We start from the raw sequence: 15,583 nt of genomic DNA, 5'->3' as shown, positions 1-15,583 counted from the left end.
CTCTCTCCCATGCCCACGACCCATCTGCCTATGGAAATCCATCCTGCTTGGCCTTCAGGCCCTCCAGAGAGGGAGGCTCCTGCCCAGCCCTCTTCCTCCACACTGCACTCAGAAGTGATGTCTTTCATCCTTCCTTTGATTTTCACTGTGTGATGTTACTCATCTAGCATCTGTGGGCTACCTTAGAGTAATTCATGTGTAATGCTTACGTCTCCCACTGGAACCTCACCTCTGGGAGGAACCACATTGTGTAATACATCTTCATAGTCCCCAAAACACTCCGCCTTATGTTTGCCATGTGGCGGATGTTCAAGGAATTTTGTTGAGTGCATGAACAAATGCAGAAATGAGTGACTTTTGTATCCAGCCGTTCCCTCTCTAGGCCTCAGTTTTCCCATCTTTCTAGTTAAGGGAGTTAGAGTAGATGATCTTTGAGAGGATCTTTTTAACTTATCTCACACCCAGGTTTCATGTTAATTCAAAGCTCTGAAATACCTCCTTGAGTTTTATTACCATGTGCCCCATACAGAACAGGCATCATTAGGAAGTACATAAACGTATCCCTGAAATATTTTGCTGGCTCACAAACTTGTTTTTGTCTTTCCTAGGTTTACAAGTTGTCCTGAACTCCATTATAAAAGCCATGGTTCCCCTCCTTCACATAGCCCTTTTGGTATTATTTGTAATCATAATCTATGCTATTATAGGATTGGAGCTTTTTATTGGAAAAATGCACAAAACATGTTTTTTTGCTGACTCAGGTGAGTAATGAAAATGGTTGCTAACCAGACTATTTAAAAATTTGGCTTTCCCCAAAACAACTTTTCTGGTTTGGGGAAAATCTAAAACAGAGGGAGGGTGAAAAAAATGGAAAGCCAAATCCATTGGTAAATCTAAGCCAGTTCTTAGTGTGAATTATATTTAGAATTAATGAGAATTTAGTCTCTTTTTCTATCTTAATTTCCTATGTAATGTGTTCTGGCAACAAGATTGGGGGGTCCCCCTGAAACTGGAGTATGAGGTGAATCAATAATATTTCTCTGGGACTCCCCTGGTAGTCCAGTGGCTAGGAGTCCGTACTCCCAATGCAGGGGTCCCAGATTCGACTCTTGGTCAGGAACTAGATCTCATGTGCTGCATTAAGACCTGACACAGCCAAATGAGTAAAATGTAATATTTTTTTAAAAAATACTGTCAGTCTGTATAGGCTGAGGAAAGGTGCTGTGGGAGTGAGGACAGAGGAGGGAGGCATGGGCTCCCGAGGGTCATTCCTGCCCTGGGTAGTGAAGCCTGCCACTTCCGTTTGCAGATATGGTGGCTGAAGAGGACCCAGCGCCGTGTGCGTTCTCAGGGAACGGACGCCAGTGCACTGCCAATGGCACGGAGTGTAGGAGTGGCTGGGCTGGCCCCAATGGCGGCATCACCAACTTTGACAACTTTGCCTTTGCCATGCTCACCGTGTTTCAGTGCATCACCATGGAGGGCTGGACAGACGTGCTCTACTGGGTAAGCAGCTTGCGGAGGAAATTGACGGAGCGTGCTTTCCTCGGATAAAAGTGTTTCATTAGCTAGAGCCATTGGGGAGCTGGCTGGAAAAGACCCCCTGGAAGTGAGTTCTTTGGGAAGGGAAGCAGACCGCCTTTTCACTCAGCAAGACCCATTAACGTCTCCCCGTCAGGGTCTTGCTTTCAGCTGCAGAAAGCTGCTACAGGACGTGGACTTCCTCGCATCCCCAGTGTCTCCTGGGGACTTACTACTGAGCATGCCCAGTAGTTCCCTTTGTTGGAGGAACTCCAGCATGCCAGGGCTGTCCTGATTAAACTTGAAGAGCCCAGGGTCATTCCCCAGAGTAAGAGGCCCCCGGACTTACATAGACTAAAACTAATCTTTTATACCTAGAGGCAGGTTTCTCTACCAGGTCCTAAATGGAAGGTAGAAAACATCAATTAATTGGATTCTTTTCAGGCTTTCCATAGCTTAGTACAGCTTTAAAGCCCAAATGGGTTTTTCCCCTATTACGGTGTTTCCCTTTTGCATCTTCAGTATTACTACAAACCAGCCCAGCATAAGCCCTTAGCTCTCTCTTCCTTTTTTTTTGGCGCTAGAGAACTTTGGCAGAGAAGGTCAAGATGGCACATCAGCCTTCCAGGGCTGGTGGACCTGTTCATGAAAACAGATGGACACCCTTTGTATGGCTCGGAGCTAGCTTCTCTTGTTCCCAACAGAACCAGTAGGGTTTGCTACAGATGAAGAGCAGTCGTATTTTAACAGTCATTTCTCAGAGTTGAGTTTATTTGTTTACTTCTGTGTTTGATAGAATTTGAAAAAACTCACAGAAGTTTGGAAATTATTTTTCCATGGCACAGAGTTGTTGGGAAAAACAGCTGCCTTGTAGATTTTGAGCATAAACCCAGGTCCAAATGGGATTAACCAGGATTCCAATAATGATTTGTTAAAAGGTAATGAGTAATAACATACTTCTTAAATGGTCAGTCTCCAGTTAGACAGTCTGCACGTCGAGAAGTATTTTCTAATAGTATCTAAATTTTAGACACTTTATAAGATTTCCCATTACTCTATAACTTCAGAGAACATAATGGTTGTAAATAGGTTTTTGCTTCCCTTCACAAGTGAATTCCATGCTTGCAGGGTTGTAGAAATGTCTGTATGTGTTAGGCAAAGAAAATACATTTTTATTTTCATCCCCAAAGTGTTAGTCTAGTTTGGTAATAAGGTTTTTAAAACATCACCAGTATGTCATATCTTATTTTTTCCCCTTCCCCTCCTTTTTCTAATTGTCATAGTAGAGAGAGAGAGAGAGAGTGTGTGTATGTATGCAATCTGTTATTTATATCCATAACACAATGCCTTTTGTAAAATTTTTTGTGAAGAGAAAGAGGAAGATTATATAGGATGAGCCAAGCCCATGGCCATGCATGAGGACCCTCTAATTAGGTAAAGAGCTCATTTTCAATATTATGTTTTAAGTTGCCACTCCTGGTTAGATTAGTGGAGGGCGCAATCTCCAGTCTTCCTTTGAAGTTGCTGATAAATAGAAAAAGCATGATTCAAATAGCCCAAATTCTGGTCCTTCCCCCTAAAACAGTACAGAACACGTTTTGATTTAAAACAAATGAAAAAACCGGTGACTCCTCAGCTCTGTTCTCCCAGTTTTTATGGTGTATTGACACTGCTGATCTGACATCTCCTAATGGACAGTTGCAGACTTTATGTTTCCGCACATTGATTCTCTCATTACGATCTTCCCATGGCCAAGTTAGCGGAAACTCTGGGAGTGTGTGATTAAAGGAGAGAAGACTCCACACGCCTAGAAACAAAAGTTTCTACTTGCTTTCCTGAGAACCTCTAAGTATCACCTAGGATGATATAATTATTACCTCTGTTTTTCATATGACAGTCACAGGGCTAATAATTTGACAACATAATAATTATATTCTCTATGAATTACATGGCATCTTTATTCCGATGGAGGAACTCCAATAACTTATCAACCTTATGCCAGTCTATATCCCTTTATAGCAGGTCTGGGAAACAGTGGAATATAGACGCCCTAGACATCCTCAAGGTCCTGCTGCAAGTGGTCGTGGTATTTGATTTACAAGGGTCTACAGACCTTTTTTTTTTTCATAAGGGACCAGACAGTAAATATATGTGGCCAGGCAGACCATAATGTCTGTGTCACAACTGCTCAGCTCTGCCCGTGTCACTTGGAAGCAGCTGCAGACAACATGTACACCTGTGGCTTCATTCCAGTATTTATTTATGGATACTGACATGTGAATTTCGTATAGCATTCCTGTGTCATGAGATAGTCCAGATTTTTTTTTCCCACCATTTAAAAATGTAAAAGCCATTTTTAGCTCAAGGGCCGTCCAAAAGCAGGTGGTAGGCTGGTTTGGCCCACAGGTCATAATGTCATGACCCCTGGTCTAGACTAGAACCCCCCTCTCTTTCCTTGGCATTTCTCCATTCTCATGTGAGCCCTTCTGGAACACTAGGGGGCAGCTCAGGGATGTCTCCCAGAGTGCTCACTGAGATCTTATTCTCAAACATATCAAGTTGCTTCTAATTACTTCCTGATTACATTTATTAACTCTGCATAGACATAGGCAGGAGCCAGGCCCCAGCCTTCTTCCTATTTTATGGGCCTCAGTCGGTGGGATCCACAGCTGTGCACAGAACAGCACCTCCCTGCCCAGCACAGCGCCCGGCCCAAAGCTGGTGCTCAGCAGACACCAGCTACCATTACTCTTCAAGTTCACAGTCCCATTGTCTCAGGGTAGATGGGCCTTTTTAAAATTCCTGATTTTTACCATAGCCAGAGTGTAAAGGGAACATCTTGAGAGAGAACTAAGATTCGACTTTAATCTTAATCTCGACTTGCAAGCCAAGTTTTCAGTCCTTTAGGTGTTTGTATATGGTGGACAAAGTCTTTGCCAGGGATGAGTTTGAGTCTGGTTGAGTTTATGTTCAGTCAGTGTTCCCAAGTTCATGGATGCCTCAGTCCCCAAGAGGCAGGGTCTTGGGAAGGTGGGCCCAGTATGCAGAAAGACACGTGTAGAACAGGACCTTTGGGTATGTGGGGAATGGGATTATTAACTTCTGATAGAAAGCCATTTTTTTAGTGCTCTTTTTTTGAAGTGAATTCCATAAGCATAATTAAGCTGCTATCTGATCCACGCGTTTGTTGTCCAGAGTCAGAAAGGTGTAGTGCAAGGAAAGAGCCTTAGGCTGGAGAAGGCTAGGCGCCTGACCTTGGGTAGGTCACCCAAATACTCTGGGCTTTAACTGTGTGTCGTCCACAAGATGCGGAGTAACACTACACGATCCTATTATTTTTTTCTTCAACTCCAAGGAAATGGTTTTAAATGTAGGAAATTAATTCAAATATGAGAATTGATTTCAGGAAAGAATTATCCATATCAGTTATTTGTGGCCTTTTGCCTTAGTGCCAGCCTCTTCTCTTGGTGAGCAGCACACCTATGGCAGTGCTGGCTATCAGACTCAAACAGGAAGCTCCCTTGGCCAAGTTGATAGTCTTCTTCATTCAGGGTACCTGGGAACTCCCTCTTTAGTTAGCTAGCAGCTTGCCTTTCTGCTCCTTTCTCCGAGTCTAGGCTCAGGGGAGCCACAACCAATATATCAAGTTTTTAGTAGTTTTTGCAACAGAAAAAACAAAAAGCCTTAGATTACAGAGATATGGATGTGCATCTCAGTCTTTGAAGTGAGGAGAAACTGAAACTAGGTTATTATTTCCTGAGTACAGGGACACGACATGATGACTTTGATATAAATATTTTAAAAATCTAAATTGAAACAATTGAGCTCACGCCACTTTCTCCCTTGCTGACAAAGGACACGCAGACAGAATCCCAAGCAGAGTCTCTATTTTTGTGTGGGTATTTCGGGGACCGGCTTGCCAGTTCTGATGTGTCCCGTGTGACTGATAAAGTCTAAGAAATACTAGCCTCTGAAAAGAGACCAGGGTTGAGAAGGTTTCTTCAGAAGAAAGACTGGCCCTTAGAGCTTAATTTTTATTTCTCTTTCTCACGCTCTGGAGATTTAGGGTCTCCTGTGGCCTTTGGTTTTCCCTTGTCCCCCATGGGTTATCCCAGGTGATATTTCTGATTTGAGCAAAAACACTTATTTCTAAGAAATCAGAAGTTTATTTGGAAAAAAAAAAAAATGTTCCCTCCCAAGTTGGAGCAGACAGCTGTTCCCGGAACCATCCTCTGGAGCACAGGGCTGAGGCCCAAAAGAGGATGGGCAGGGCAGATGCTGGGCTGACGGCTAACACACTTTGCTGAGGTGTGAGAGGGCAGGGTTGCCTAGTGGGGACCCTGGACATGCACCCACTTCCTCTCCGTGAGCGAGCACACTCTCCCCGGTTGTGGGCGCCCCTCTTGCCCCAGCAAAGGGGAAGCAGGCCCAGAGAAGGGTCTGTGGAAGGCCCTGATTCCAGGCTGGGCTCTGGTTACTACGCCAGGCAGCCTGTTTCTTCTCCTGCACGTCTAGGTTATTAAATAAGTTTAGTGGTGTAGTTGCTTTGGAAGAATTACCCTCGGCCTTCCTGCTGAAATTAGTTTATCCAACTTAATGAGATCAACAATTGCAACCACGGCCCTGCCTCATTCATTACTCTAATTGCCGATATAAGATGTGCAGACTGATAGCAGTTCAAGTAAGCACATCAATTTTCATGTGGCCAAACAGGTGTTTCATAAGGGCTTTAATGCCCTCTCCGTAGACTTCAGCAACAGATGTTAGGTAATTTGTTTTTTTTTAATGTTCTCTTTTTCTGTTTGGTTTCTGCTTGAGGCAAACAGTGAAATGCATGAGTTTCATTCTGTAAAGCTAAAAACCTAGTGCCAGATAATGTAAAGAAAGCACGTGCTCAACGGCCTGAGGGCTTGACCTCAGAAGCCAGAACCATGAATCAGCCCAGGCCATATACTGTTCTGTTAGCGGGGATTCCAGCAGAGTCAGGCCTGGGGTCATTCATTCAGTCTTCTCACTGGTGCTTCACACCTTTCTTGGAGAAGACTTTGCCCAATTTAACACTGACCTGTGCTGTTAGAAAGTTGCATCCAGCCGTGAACCCTGAAGCATCTGTTTGCTCCAGCACAAAAGTTGCTCATGAGCTGGTCTCCCCGGGAAGGTGTGTTCAGGGGGCCACGTCTGACTGTGCTGCTTCACTTGGCACAGAAGTAGGGACACCAGGTTCCTTTGAAAGAACTCACAGCTGGAGCCACCTGTCTCAGGGCAGATTATATAGGTTCAAGCTAGATTTGAGAGGTGAGGGCTTTTTAAATTTCTCCTTACTGGCAAGCAGTTGGGTCCTTCTGTGGGTGCAGTTGAGAAAAAAAAGTCTCATTCCCCAAAGCACCCCTGAATATGTCGGCTATTTGACTTCTGAATACTTTCCTTCTTTGCATTAATTTAGCTGTGCTTGCACTGACTGATAGCAGATAATCCAGATTTAAAGTGGGTTAGGTTTCCTGGGATAGATTGGCTTCCAGTATACCCGAAATCCAATAACTGGAAAGTTATTATTTTAGGTTTTTTTTTTATTAAAGAATTTATAGAGTCAAATGCTACAAATTTGTCTCTATAGCTAAGACTTTTCCACCATCACAAATTTTGAAAGCAAGAATACTACCAACAATTTGGGCAGAGTAGAAAATAGTTTCTAGCTAAGCACTAGTTTTGTCTTCTACCAAGATCTCTGAAAATCCCTTACCAAGGCAATTTCTTGTAAGAGAGAGCCAAATTCCAGCTGGTTGCCCTAGCCGTAGCCAGAGTTTGCTATTACTTGCCCTGAAAGTTTTGATGACTCGTGTGTGTGTGTGTGTGTGTGTGTGTGTGTGTGTTGGGAATATATAATGAATGTGCATTGGCTACTGTTGTCTGATTTGAAGCTAAGTAAATGTTTAATTAAATGTATGGAATGCTCTCTAATGTAACCCTCTCTCCTTATTAGATTCTCTTATTAACCCACTCCTATGAGACCATCTTATTTCTTGCAGATGAATGATGCTATGGGATTTGAATTGCCCTGGGTGTATTTTGTCAGTCTCGTCATCTTTGGGTCATTTTTCGTACTAAATCTTGTACTTGGTGTATTGAGCGGGTAAGCTACACCTCTTTCATCTTGAAAGCAGAGTCCTGAGGACAGTTGCCAAGACCACACAGGCTTGCTAGATGGGGGCCGCCGGGTGGGTGCCAAGTGTTTTATGTGTCCTCCAAGATGCTTTCTTTTCTGCTGAGGCTTCCCAAACCAAGACATTTCCTGGAACCTCACCAGCCTTTGTGAAAGAAAGCTATAGGATAATTATTGACCAGAGATTAATCAGCGTTGTCACTTGGGGTTTAAATCATTGGCATTGCTTGCCCATTTGTCCCAAAAGGAGATACATCTATAATTGCTTTATTGGTCTGGATCCAAATATAATGCAGATTAATTGGTACCAAACAGTAGCTAAATGACTTTCGGTAGGCCACATTTGGGGATTTCCACAGCAGAACCTGCCCTTATTGAAAGAACAAAACTGGAAGGCCCTTGGCGGGATCCCATCCTTGGAGCACCAGTCCTCAGTCAAAGCCCTCGTGGTCCAGCAGCAGTTCCTGGGGCTCTGCTCTTTGGCAAATGGATAACTGATAACTAATCTCCTTACATTTTACAGGTAAATGATGCGATAGGATGGGAATGGCCATGGGTGTATTTTGTTAGTCTCATCATCCTTGGCTCATTTTTCGTCCTTAACCTGGTTCTCGGTGTCCTTAGTGGGTAAGCAGTTGGATCTGTGTCCCACATTCTGCTGCTGCCATGTGTCAGGCAGCTCCCCACGGCTTTCTCTGCATGCGTGTGGACTCTGATGTCCCCCCTGTGTGTTGCTTTGGGACTGAACTGTAATTCTCAATGCTCGTATCTGTCTGTGAGATTCTGTGTTTCTGATGCTTGCCAAACTATTAATTGAATGAAACCATTTCCCTGAAGCTAGTCACATTTATATGCTAGTGTGTAGGAGTGGATTAAAAGTGACTAAAAGGATGCCCAGCCTTGGTCTCCCCCAGCAAAGGGCCTTTGTCTTTTGTGGTTTTCTTCCCATTAGTATTAGTACATAGCCTGGCCCTTTAAAGTTACTTGCAGTGTATTATGATTATTTCCAGTGGTGTTTCAGATTTCATGGTAAAGGAGAAATAAGCCTAGATTAGCACAGAAATACTGGACAGTTTAAAATCACACATCCTTCCCATGGGGATCATTTATTAGCTTGGTTTTCTGCTGCTGTCACTGTGAGAATATTTCCTTGAATTCGTTTTTAATCTTAGCTCACAGAATCGGTCTTTAATGCAGAGAAATAATCAGCTTTTGCACCTAAATTTCCTCCGGCCTTATCATTGTCCGTGTCCCTCAGTCATCATTTTTGAAATTTCACTTTGTTGGCCTCCTTGGCTCTGTGGATTGATGGGGGTTCAGTGGAGACTGGGACCAGAGTGGGGCTCTGTCTTTTCTGTGGTTGCCATCCTAGAGCCCTCTTGGGCAGCCTAGCATCTTCCCCACCACACAGACACCCCACACAAGGGGGTACCCCAGAGAAGGGAGTGGGCACCTGCGGTAGGGTAGAGGGCCCTCTGAGCCCCTGTGGTGGGGCCTCCCCAGGCTCTCAGTGCCAGCTTATCGCCATTGCCAGGGCCTGGGAGGGTGACCGGGGCTCATAGGTGCCCGTTTCCCCTGAGGAGCCCCTGTCACTCCCGAGCTCAGACATCCTCTGGAGATACTGCTGATAGACTTGATTCCCAGTGAGTTTATCTACTCCTCACTCACTCTATCTCTGTCTTGCTAAGAGCTGATATCTCAGGGGAAGTGATGTCTTCATGTAATGCTGAGTCAGTGGAGAGACCTTTATCTCACTTTTCTAAACACTGCCTTTTCCAGAGCAGAAAGCGAACTGGTTACCCATCTCTGCTTCCTCTCCTCATCTTCCCTCTCAGCTACCCTGCCTGTTTTCAGGGACAGGCGTTTAGAATTCTCCTTGACCGAGTGTGGTCGCTTTCACACCATGGATGCGCACTGTCCTGTGAAGCCCCATCTAGAAATGAGCCAGGAGCCCATGCCTTACAGTGAGGGGAAAAGGGGCTCTGGGCCTGAGTCCTGGGTGTGACAGCTGACCCTCTGCCCCGACCCGGCCGAAGATTCTTTCTATGGATAAATGGCTCTTCAAGCCTAAAGTTCTTTCACGTCATTCTTTAAAAGTGCCTTCTTCCTAATGACCCTCTGTGGCCTTAGGTCAGTGTCAGGATGGTGAGGGTGGAATTTATCCCTGGAGAAACAGCATCATGTTGATTTTATTACAGGAACAGCCCATACAAGGTTAACAGCAATTCTGTTGTGAATTCCTTGGCGCCCTGTGTCTCCTAAACCCAACTAAACTGAGGCCATGGAAACGACTAATTTTAACAGTGCCAGTGACATGCCTTATCTCTGAGCTTCCCAGAGCAGGAACATCACCCCGGCAGGATGGGGCAGACTTAAGAAGGGAAAAGGGGGAAAAGCCGGGAGGGACCCCTTATTATAATGCTGGATGCTAAATATGCACCCTGTGGGGGTACCCACAGCTGGAGGATAAAGACACACACACCATGATGGAACAGCCAGTTTGCTGAAATATATTTTGGGGAAAGTAATAAGTAACTTTAAAATATTTTTAAACCAGAACAAAACTAGATCTCTTATGAAGGAGAATGCAAATGACATTTGAATTCTTAAAATAAAACCCAAGAATTCCCAGCAATATTCAGTCAGTTCCACGACGTGCCCCAGCTCCCCCGGGGCTGCAGCTGACCCTGCCTGGACGTGCGAGGCCACTTGGGTAGGAGATGTCCAGCAGTGCTCTGGCTGAAGGAGGAACCACGTCCGCAGAGTAGTCTTCCAGTGTGTTCGCAAATTTGGTCGCTTTTCCTGAGTTCTTGCTGCATGTCTGGCTCTGGGCCCAGGGGCCAGGGTGCCAAGATGTCTAAGACACAGATGGGGGCCTTGTGCGCAGACGGTCATTGTCTGGGGTGGAATTGTCACTGGGCAGTGCAGGATGGCCAAGCTAAAGTAGGGGCAGGGACAGAGAAACTGCGAAAGCAGTATGTCTATGAGCTGGATGTTGAAAGATGATAAGGTGTCTGTGGGGGTGGCGGTGGGGTGGGCTAGGGGTGGAGAAACCAGAGAACAGGCTGCTCCCACCTTTCCTAACAGTTAGTTACTTGGGCTTCTCTGCCTGGGTACTCCTCCTTGACTTTCCCCTAAAGCAACAAAAAATCAAAATCAGTCATTTGTATTTATTTTTTTGTTTCAGAGAAATGAAATAAAAAAAATTTTTTAGTTTCAATCTTAGGGTTCTTCCCAACTTTTTTAGGGAACATTGGAGGAAATACAAAATCAGAAGGGCATAAATATTCAAAAGGAGATGGCTTATGTTGCATAGCCCCTTAGGGACCATTGGACCACCACAAATGTAATTCCAAAAGCCCTGAATTAAAAGGCTCTCCTGTTTTAGACCATACTGCTGCTTTCTAATGAAGGGTCGTTGTAAGATGCTGTGTGTCTTTAAGTCAACCATTTGGAAATATTTGTTGCTCTTCCTTGGCTCCTCCTTTTTTTCCATGTGGCCATGCCATCCTATTGTATCCTTAAACTGATTTTAATCTGTGCACTTGATTTGGTATTGGTACATTTTTGAAGCATTGTTAAGACTGATGCTTTGAAATATCTCTGGTTTTACAGCACACTGTTTTTCTCAAGGTGAGTATGAGGTTCATGAACTGTATGCTCTGCATAGCCAAGCATGATCCTGGATGAAGACATTCCTGCCCCACCCTGCCCCAACCCAGGTACTTGTGCTGTGTGGGAGGAGCTGAGAAAGTCAGTAACTAGAGTTCTGATTTCATACTAAGTTGTTATCAAGGAGATGGTCCCATTATGACCAAGTGTTAAAAAGAATGTCTCAATTAAGTCCACAGTTCAGCTGGCTCTTCTCATGGTGGCTTTGATGATTTTTCACTTTTAAAATTGCTCACTTAACTCTTGTCCCCTTTGGGGTTTTTTCCTGTAGGTAGGTAAGATAAGAGAACACGGTGGTGTTTCAGCACTTTTTGTCTTTAGAGTCACTGCCAGATTCCCGGGGGGATGGTGGTCATGGGCAGTGGGCTCACATCTTCACCTGCAAGGACTACCTGATGCCAGGCGCACCTGCGGCAAGGTAGAGGGCCCTCTGAGCCCCTGTGGTGTGGGCCAGACCCCCAAAAAGGGGCTGGTGGATGAGAAGTGAATTAGAAGACCTGAGTTCTGGTCACGTGCTAAATAACTCTGGGACTTCACTTAGGAGTCCCGAGCCTACATCTCTTGGCCCCTCAAAGGGGGATGCTGCTGCTGTGCCATCCCCACCCCCACACACAGAATAGGTGGCTTTAGGTCGGCTCATGAATGTAAAAGTGCTTTGAAAAAGAGATACTGCAAAGAATTTTACTCATTGAATGTATCTTTCTCTTACCTCTGTGGACCTCCTCCCGTTGCCTTCCTTGGGTGAAGTGGGAACAGCTAAGAGGCTATTTGGAAAATATCTGAAGTGTACCATTTTCTGAATTTCCCAGGAAGAGACCAGCAGAAATGGGCTTTGTATGCACATTAATACTGTACTCAGTGCCCCCACAATCAGGCCATGGAGGTTCTTTGTCATCTATAAAGTGTGGTGCAGCTCTCAGTCGTGATTGAAGTTCTGACAGTGATTTATTTTTGCACAAGTAGGGAGGCATGACATTGCTGTAACATATGGTTAAACACTGGCTTTAGAGTCAGATAATCAAGACATAATTCTCTGCTCTACCTTCTACCAACTATGAGATTTGGTGAAATGGTTTGCCTATTTGAGCTTTACTTTGCTTGTCTGTAAAATGATATTAATAATATTAACTGTGGGGAGTTGCAAGAGGATTCAGTGAGCTGAAGAGTGTAGAGAGCTTCGTTACTTTGATGGTGATGGCTTCAGTAAGAGTATATAAAATGAGATTTGATGCAAGAAAAATCTAATCAACTCAATTCTTTTTATTTTTTTTCCCTTCTGACCAGGCCTATAGGTAGGGTTTAATTTGCATGATTCTTCTACTCAGGATGTTAATAAACTAAGTATTCTCTACTTAGTTGAGAGTAGAGAATTTGCTTTTAGAGGATCTAATGTCCAAAAATGCTCTTAGAGGAACAGGGAGGTGAAATGAAAATACTTAGAAGTTGGTAAATTATGAAGTCCTTGCTAAACAAAGGTTTCATTTGCCTTTGTTTCTGTTTCTGCCAAAGATAGACTAAGGGCCCACGGTGCCTAGACTGGTTTTGATGTCTATTAGATGGATTTCTCCTGAGAAGTTTAGATAATCTCTGATATTTATATAGTAGCAGTCAGATCCCTGGCACTTAGCAATGGCCAGGAAGAGATTAGATAAAAGACCCTTAAGAGATTAGTGTAATATAACCCAGACTTTGATGCATCTGTTCTCTGTCGGCCTTTGAAGTCAGGCCCCATATGCCATTTTTCATAGTAAATCCAAAGGGCAATTTTAGGATCCTATGCTGTGAATATTTTTCTGTTCAGTTGTTTTGAACACTGTTGTCTTGGTGCCTGGATATTCCTTGCCATAAAATGGAGTTTAAAAACTCCATTCTCTTTTCTTATATACATTCAGTATCATAATGTGAAGGTTCTTTAATTATGTGCCAAACTATGACCAATATTGGGACAGACCTCTGCCCTAGTCTTTTTAAAAATATGGATTTGTTTGTGACTGCGCTGGGTCTTTGTTGCTGGGCTCGGGCTCTCTAGCTGTGGTGATGGGGCTGCTCTCCACCTGCGGTGTGTAGGCTGCTCATCACTGTGGCTTCTTTTTTGGGGGCTCTGGGTGTGTGGCCTTGGAGTTGTGGCACAGGACTTAGTTGCCCCCAGGCATTTGGGGTTCAGACCAGGGATTGAACCCATGTCCCCTCCATTGGCAGGCAGATTCTTAAGCACTGGATTGCCAGGGAAGTCCCTCTAGTAACTTTTTTAGAGGAAAAAGGTGATTAATGAATTTCATCTCCTAATCCTTAGACTTTACTCATATTTGTCCAAAACATTATATTTCTCTTCAGTCCATTTGGTTTCTCTTTAATCCACATTAATTGGGGGAAGAGGATGCTTGGTGATTGGTTGAAAGCGTTGGGATTAAAAAAACCTAGGCAGAGATTCACGCATGGCTTCTCTACTTGTGTAACTGCTGGTATAGAGGGACTGGAAGGGGGTGGCATGGCAAGTGGGGGTGACGGTACTGTATTAGAATTTTACAAAATAGGCTCGGGTTTGGGGGGCATCATAATTTGCACCCTAGTCTGTTAAATTCACACCATTATGAACCATGGTCAGAGATTGCCTCTAGTTCCCTCCCCTTGAATGTTGGCTCAGAGGGAAAAACATACCAGGTATATTGTGGAGGCATACCCTCTGGGAATAGGCATTTGTATAAATTATTTATGACTGGGATTAGAATTTACTCTCATTCAATGTTTTACCAGCATCTGCTCACAAAAAATGAACAACAGAATTTCTTCCTGTACATAAACAGATCTGCATCTTAGAAGAGTAGTTGAATTGCTTGTGACATTGAAAGGGGTATTGTTGGGTAGTGGGATAACCAGGCTATCAGCGTGATTGGTTACCACTACATTACAGAATAAAATTGTATTGAGTTAATGAGTTAATTCCATATCTTGACAACAGGCAGAGAAAACACACAGAGGTCTAGTTCAAAAACAAGGGGACAGTGGAGGGTTCTTTGTAGATAGTTCTTACAATTAAAAAAAAAAGATTTTCCTGTGTGTAATTAGTGATGATCAGGTTGCCAGACAAAGACACTCTTACTGATCACATGTAGCAAAATATTTCCCCACAGTTAACTGGATGTATCTTTGGTTTGACTTGACTCATAGATGAAAGAGTTGTCCACACAGTTGGAGGTCTCTTTTCTTGAACTTGGAAGTAGTGTTGTGAGTGGGGTTGAAAGCTGCGGGAGAGATCTATGGTTCTTTAGTAACTTCACATGTTTTGGTTTTGGTAGAACAAGAAATTAAGCCCTGCTTCAGCTCTATGTGGAAGAATGCTAAATTTCCTTTTTCTACTAAAGAACTGTGCTAAACATTTTTATAGACTTCTAAGCACTGAGCTTTCTTGTTGCAGAGTTAAGATGCTGTCAGGGGTAGCTGACAGCTGGATACCAGTGCTGTGGGTACTATGATACCTGAAGTGAATAGGCTGAAAGCTACACCTGACATTAACAAGTGAGTGGTAACCTCTCTGCCACTGGCTGGCAGCGACTGTTTCCATAGAAATGGCTGTTGGGATCAGTGGAAACGAGGTAAGTGAAAGTTTTCCCTGATCCTTGTTTCCATGAAGCTGATGTCGGTTTCCCTGGCAACAGCAGTGGACAGCAGCCAGGCACAGCAGCAGATTGAGGAGAGCTCTCTCACTTGTCAGCTGTGGCTATCATGTATTCCTAACCCAATCCTTTTTTATAAGATGTAGCAAAACACCTCTGAGGGCCCAGGAGGCCTCTCTGGCCACACGTGCCCTCCCGAGCACCCATCTTGCCAGTGGAGAGCTCTTTACTTAGCAGAATTCATCACTGAGCTTTCATGCAGAAGCTCAGTTCTTCATAAAGCCACTGGCACCTTAGCAGTTGAAATTAAAGCCATAATTTTCCTGTGTTCCCTATTCAGTTGGCGGCATTAACAATTGTTCTTATTTCTGCAGTGAAGGGTTGTTTATGAATTTAATAATTTGACTTCTGTGAGGAACATGTTGATGATTGCCCTAAGGTGCTACTGTCAAGCTTACATCAGTTTTTTTTTTTCTTTTTCCTTCCTTGTAATATTCTTTTATAGGCTGGTAAAATTGCTTACAGAAATCAAATCTTGGTATAGAAGAACAGCTTAGGATAGCAAGACCTATATGTCTGTGGTACTGGGGGCTCTTCTTTATTCAAGTTCGGCAGT

General features: G+C 43.9%; 1 protein-coding gene across 27 annotated transcripts in view; it reads left to right on the top strand.

Annotated features, from left to right (window-relative positions):
* CACNA1D (calcium voltage-gated channel subunit alpha1 D) overlaps positions 1-15,583 on the top strand; it is a 347,101-nt gene that overhangs the window by 193,604 nt on the left and 137,914 nt on the right. For 24 of the 27 annotated variants that reach the window (XR_015151536.1, XR_015151535.1, XR_015151538.1 and 21 more), the window contains exons 6-8: positions 609-761; positions 1,310-1,506; positions 8,205-8,308. Coding sequence is in view for 23 of the 27 variants with exons in the window: in XM_086367471.1 (XP_086223597.1) it covers positions 609-761; positions 1,310-1,506; positions 8,205-8,308 (454 nt within the window). In the remaining 4 variants the exon portion in view is untranslated. Of the gene's footprint in view, positions 1-608; positions 762-1,309; positions 1,507-7,547; positions 7,652-8,204; positions 8,309-15,583 lie in introns of all 27 variants that reach the window. The other 3 variants (XM_086367477.1, XM_086367470.1, XM_086367466.1) reach the window with 1 other exon arrangement.

This window comes from Bos grunniens, chromosome 22, assembly GCF_055505025.1.
Source record: "Bos grunniens cultivar Pamir isolate PY7600 chromosome 22, Bosgru_T2T1.0, whole genome shotgun sequence".
NCBI classification, from domain to species: Eukaryota; Metazoa; Chordata; class Mammalia; order Artiodactyla; family Bovidae; genus Bos; species Bos grunniens.
The sequence above is the reverse complement of the archived record's forward strand: the minus strand, read 5'-3'. Positions and strand labels throughout refer to the sequence as shown.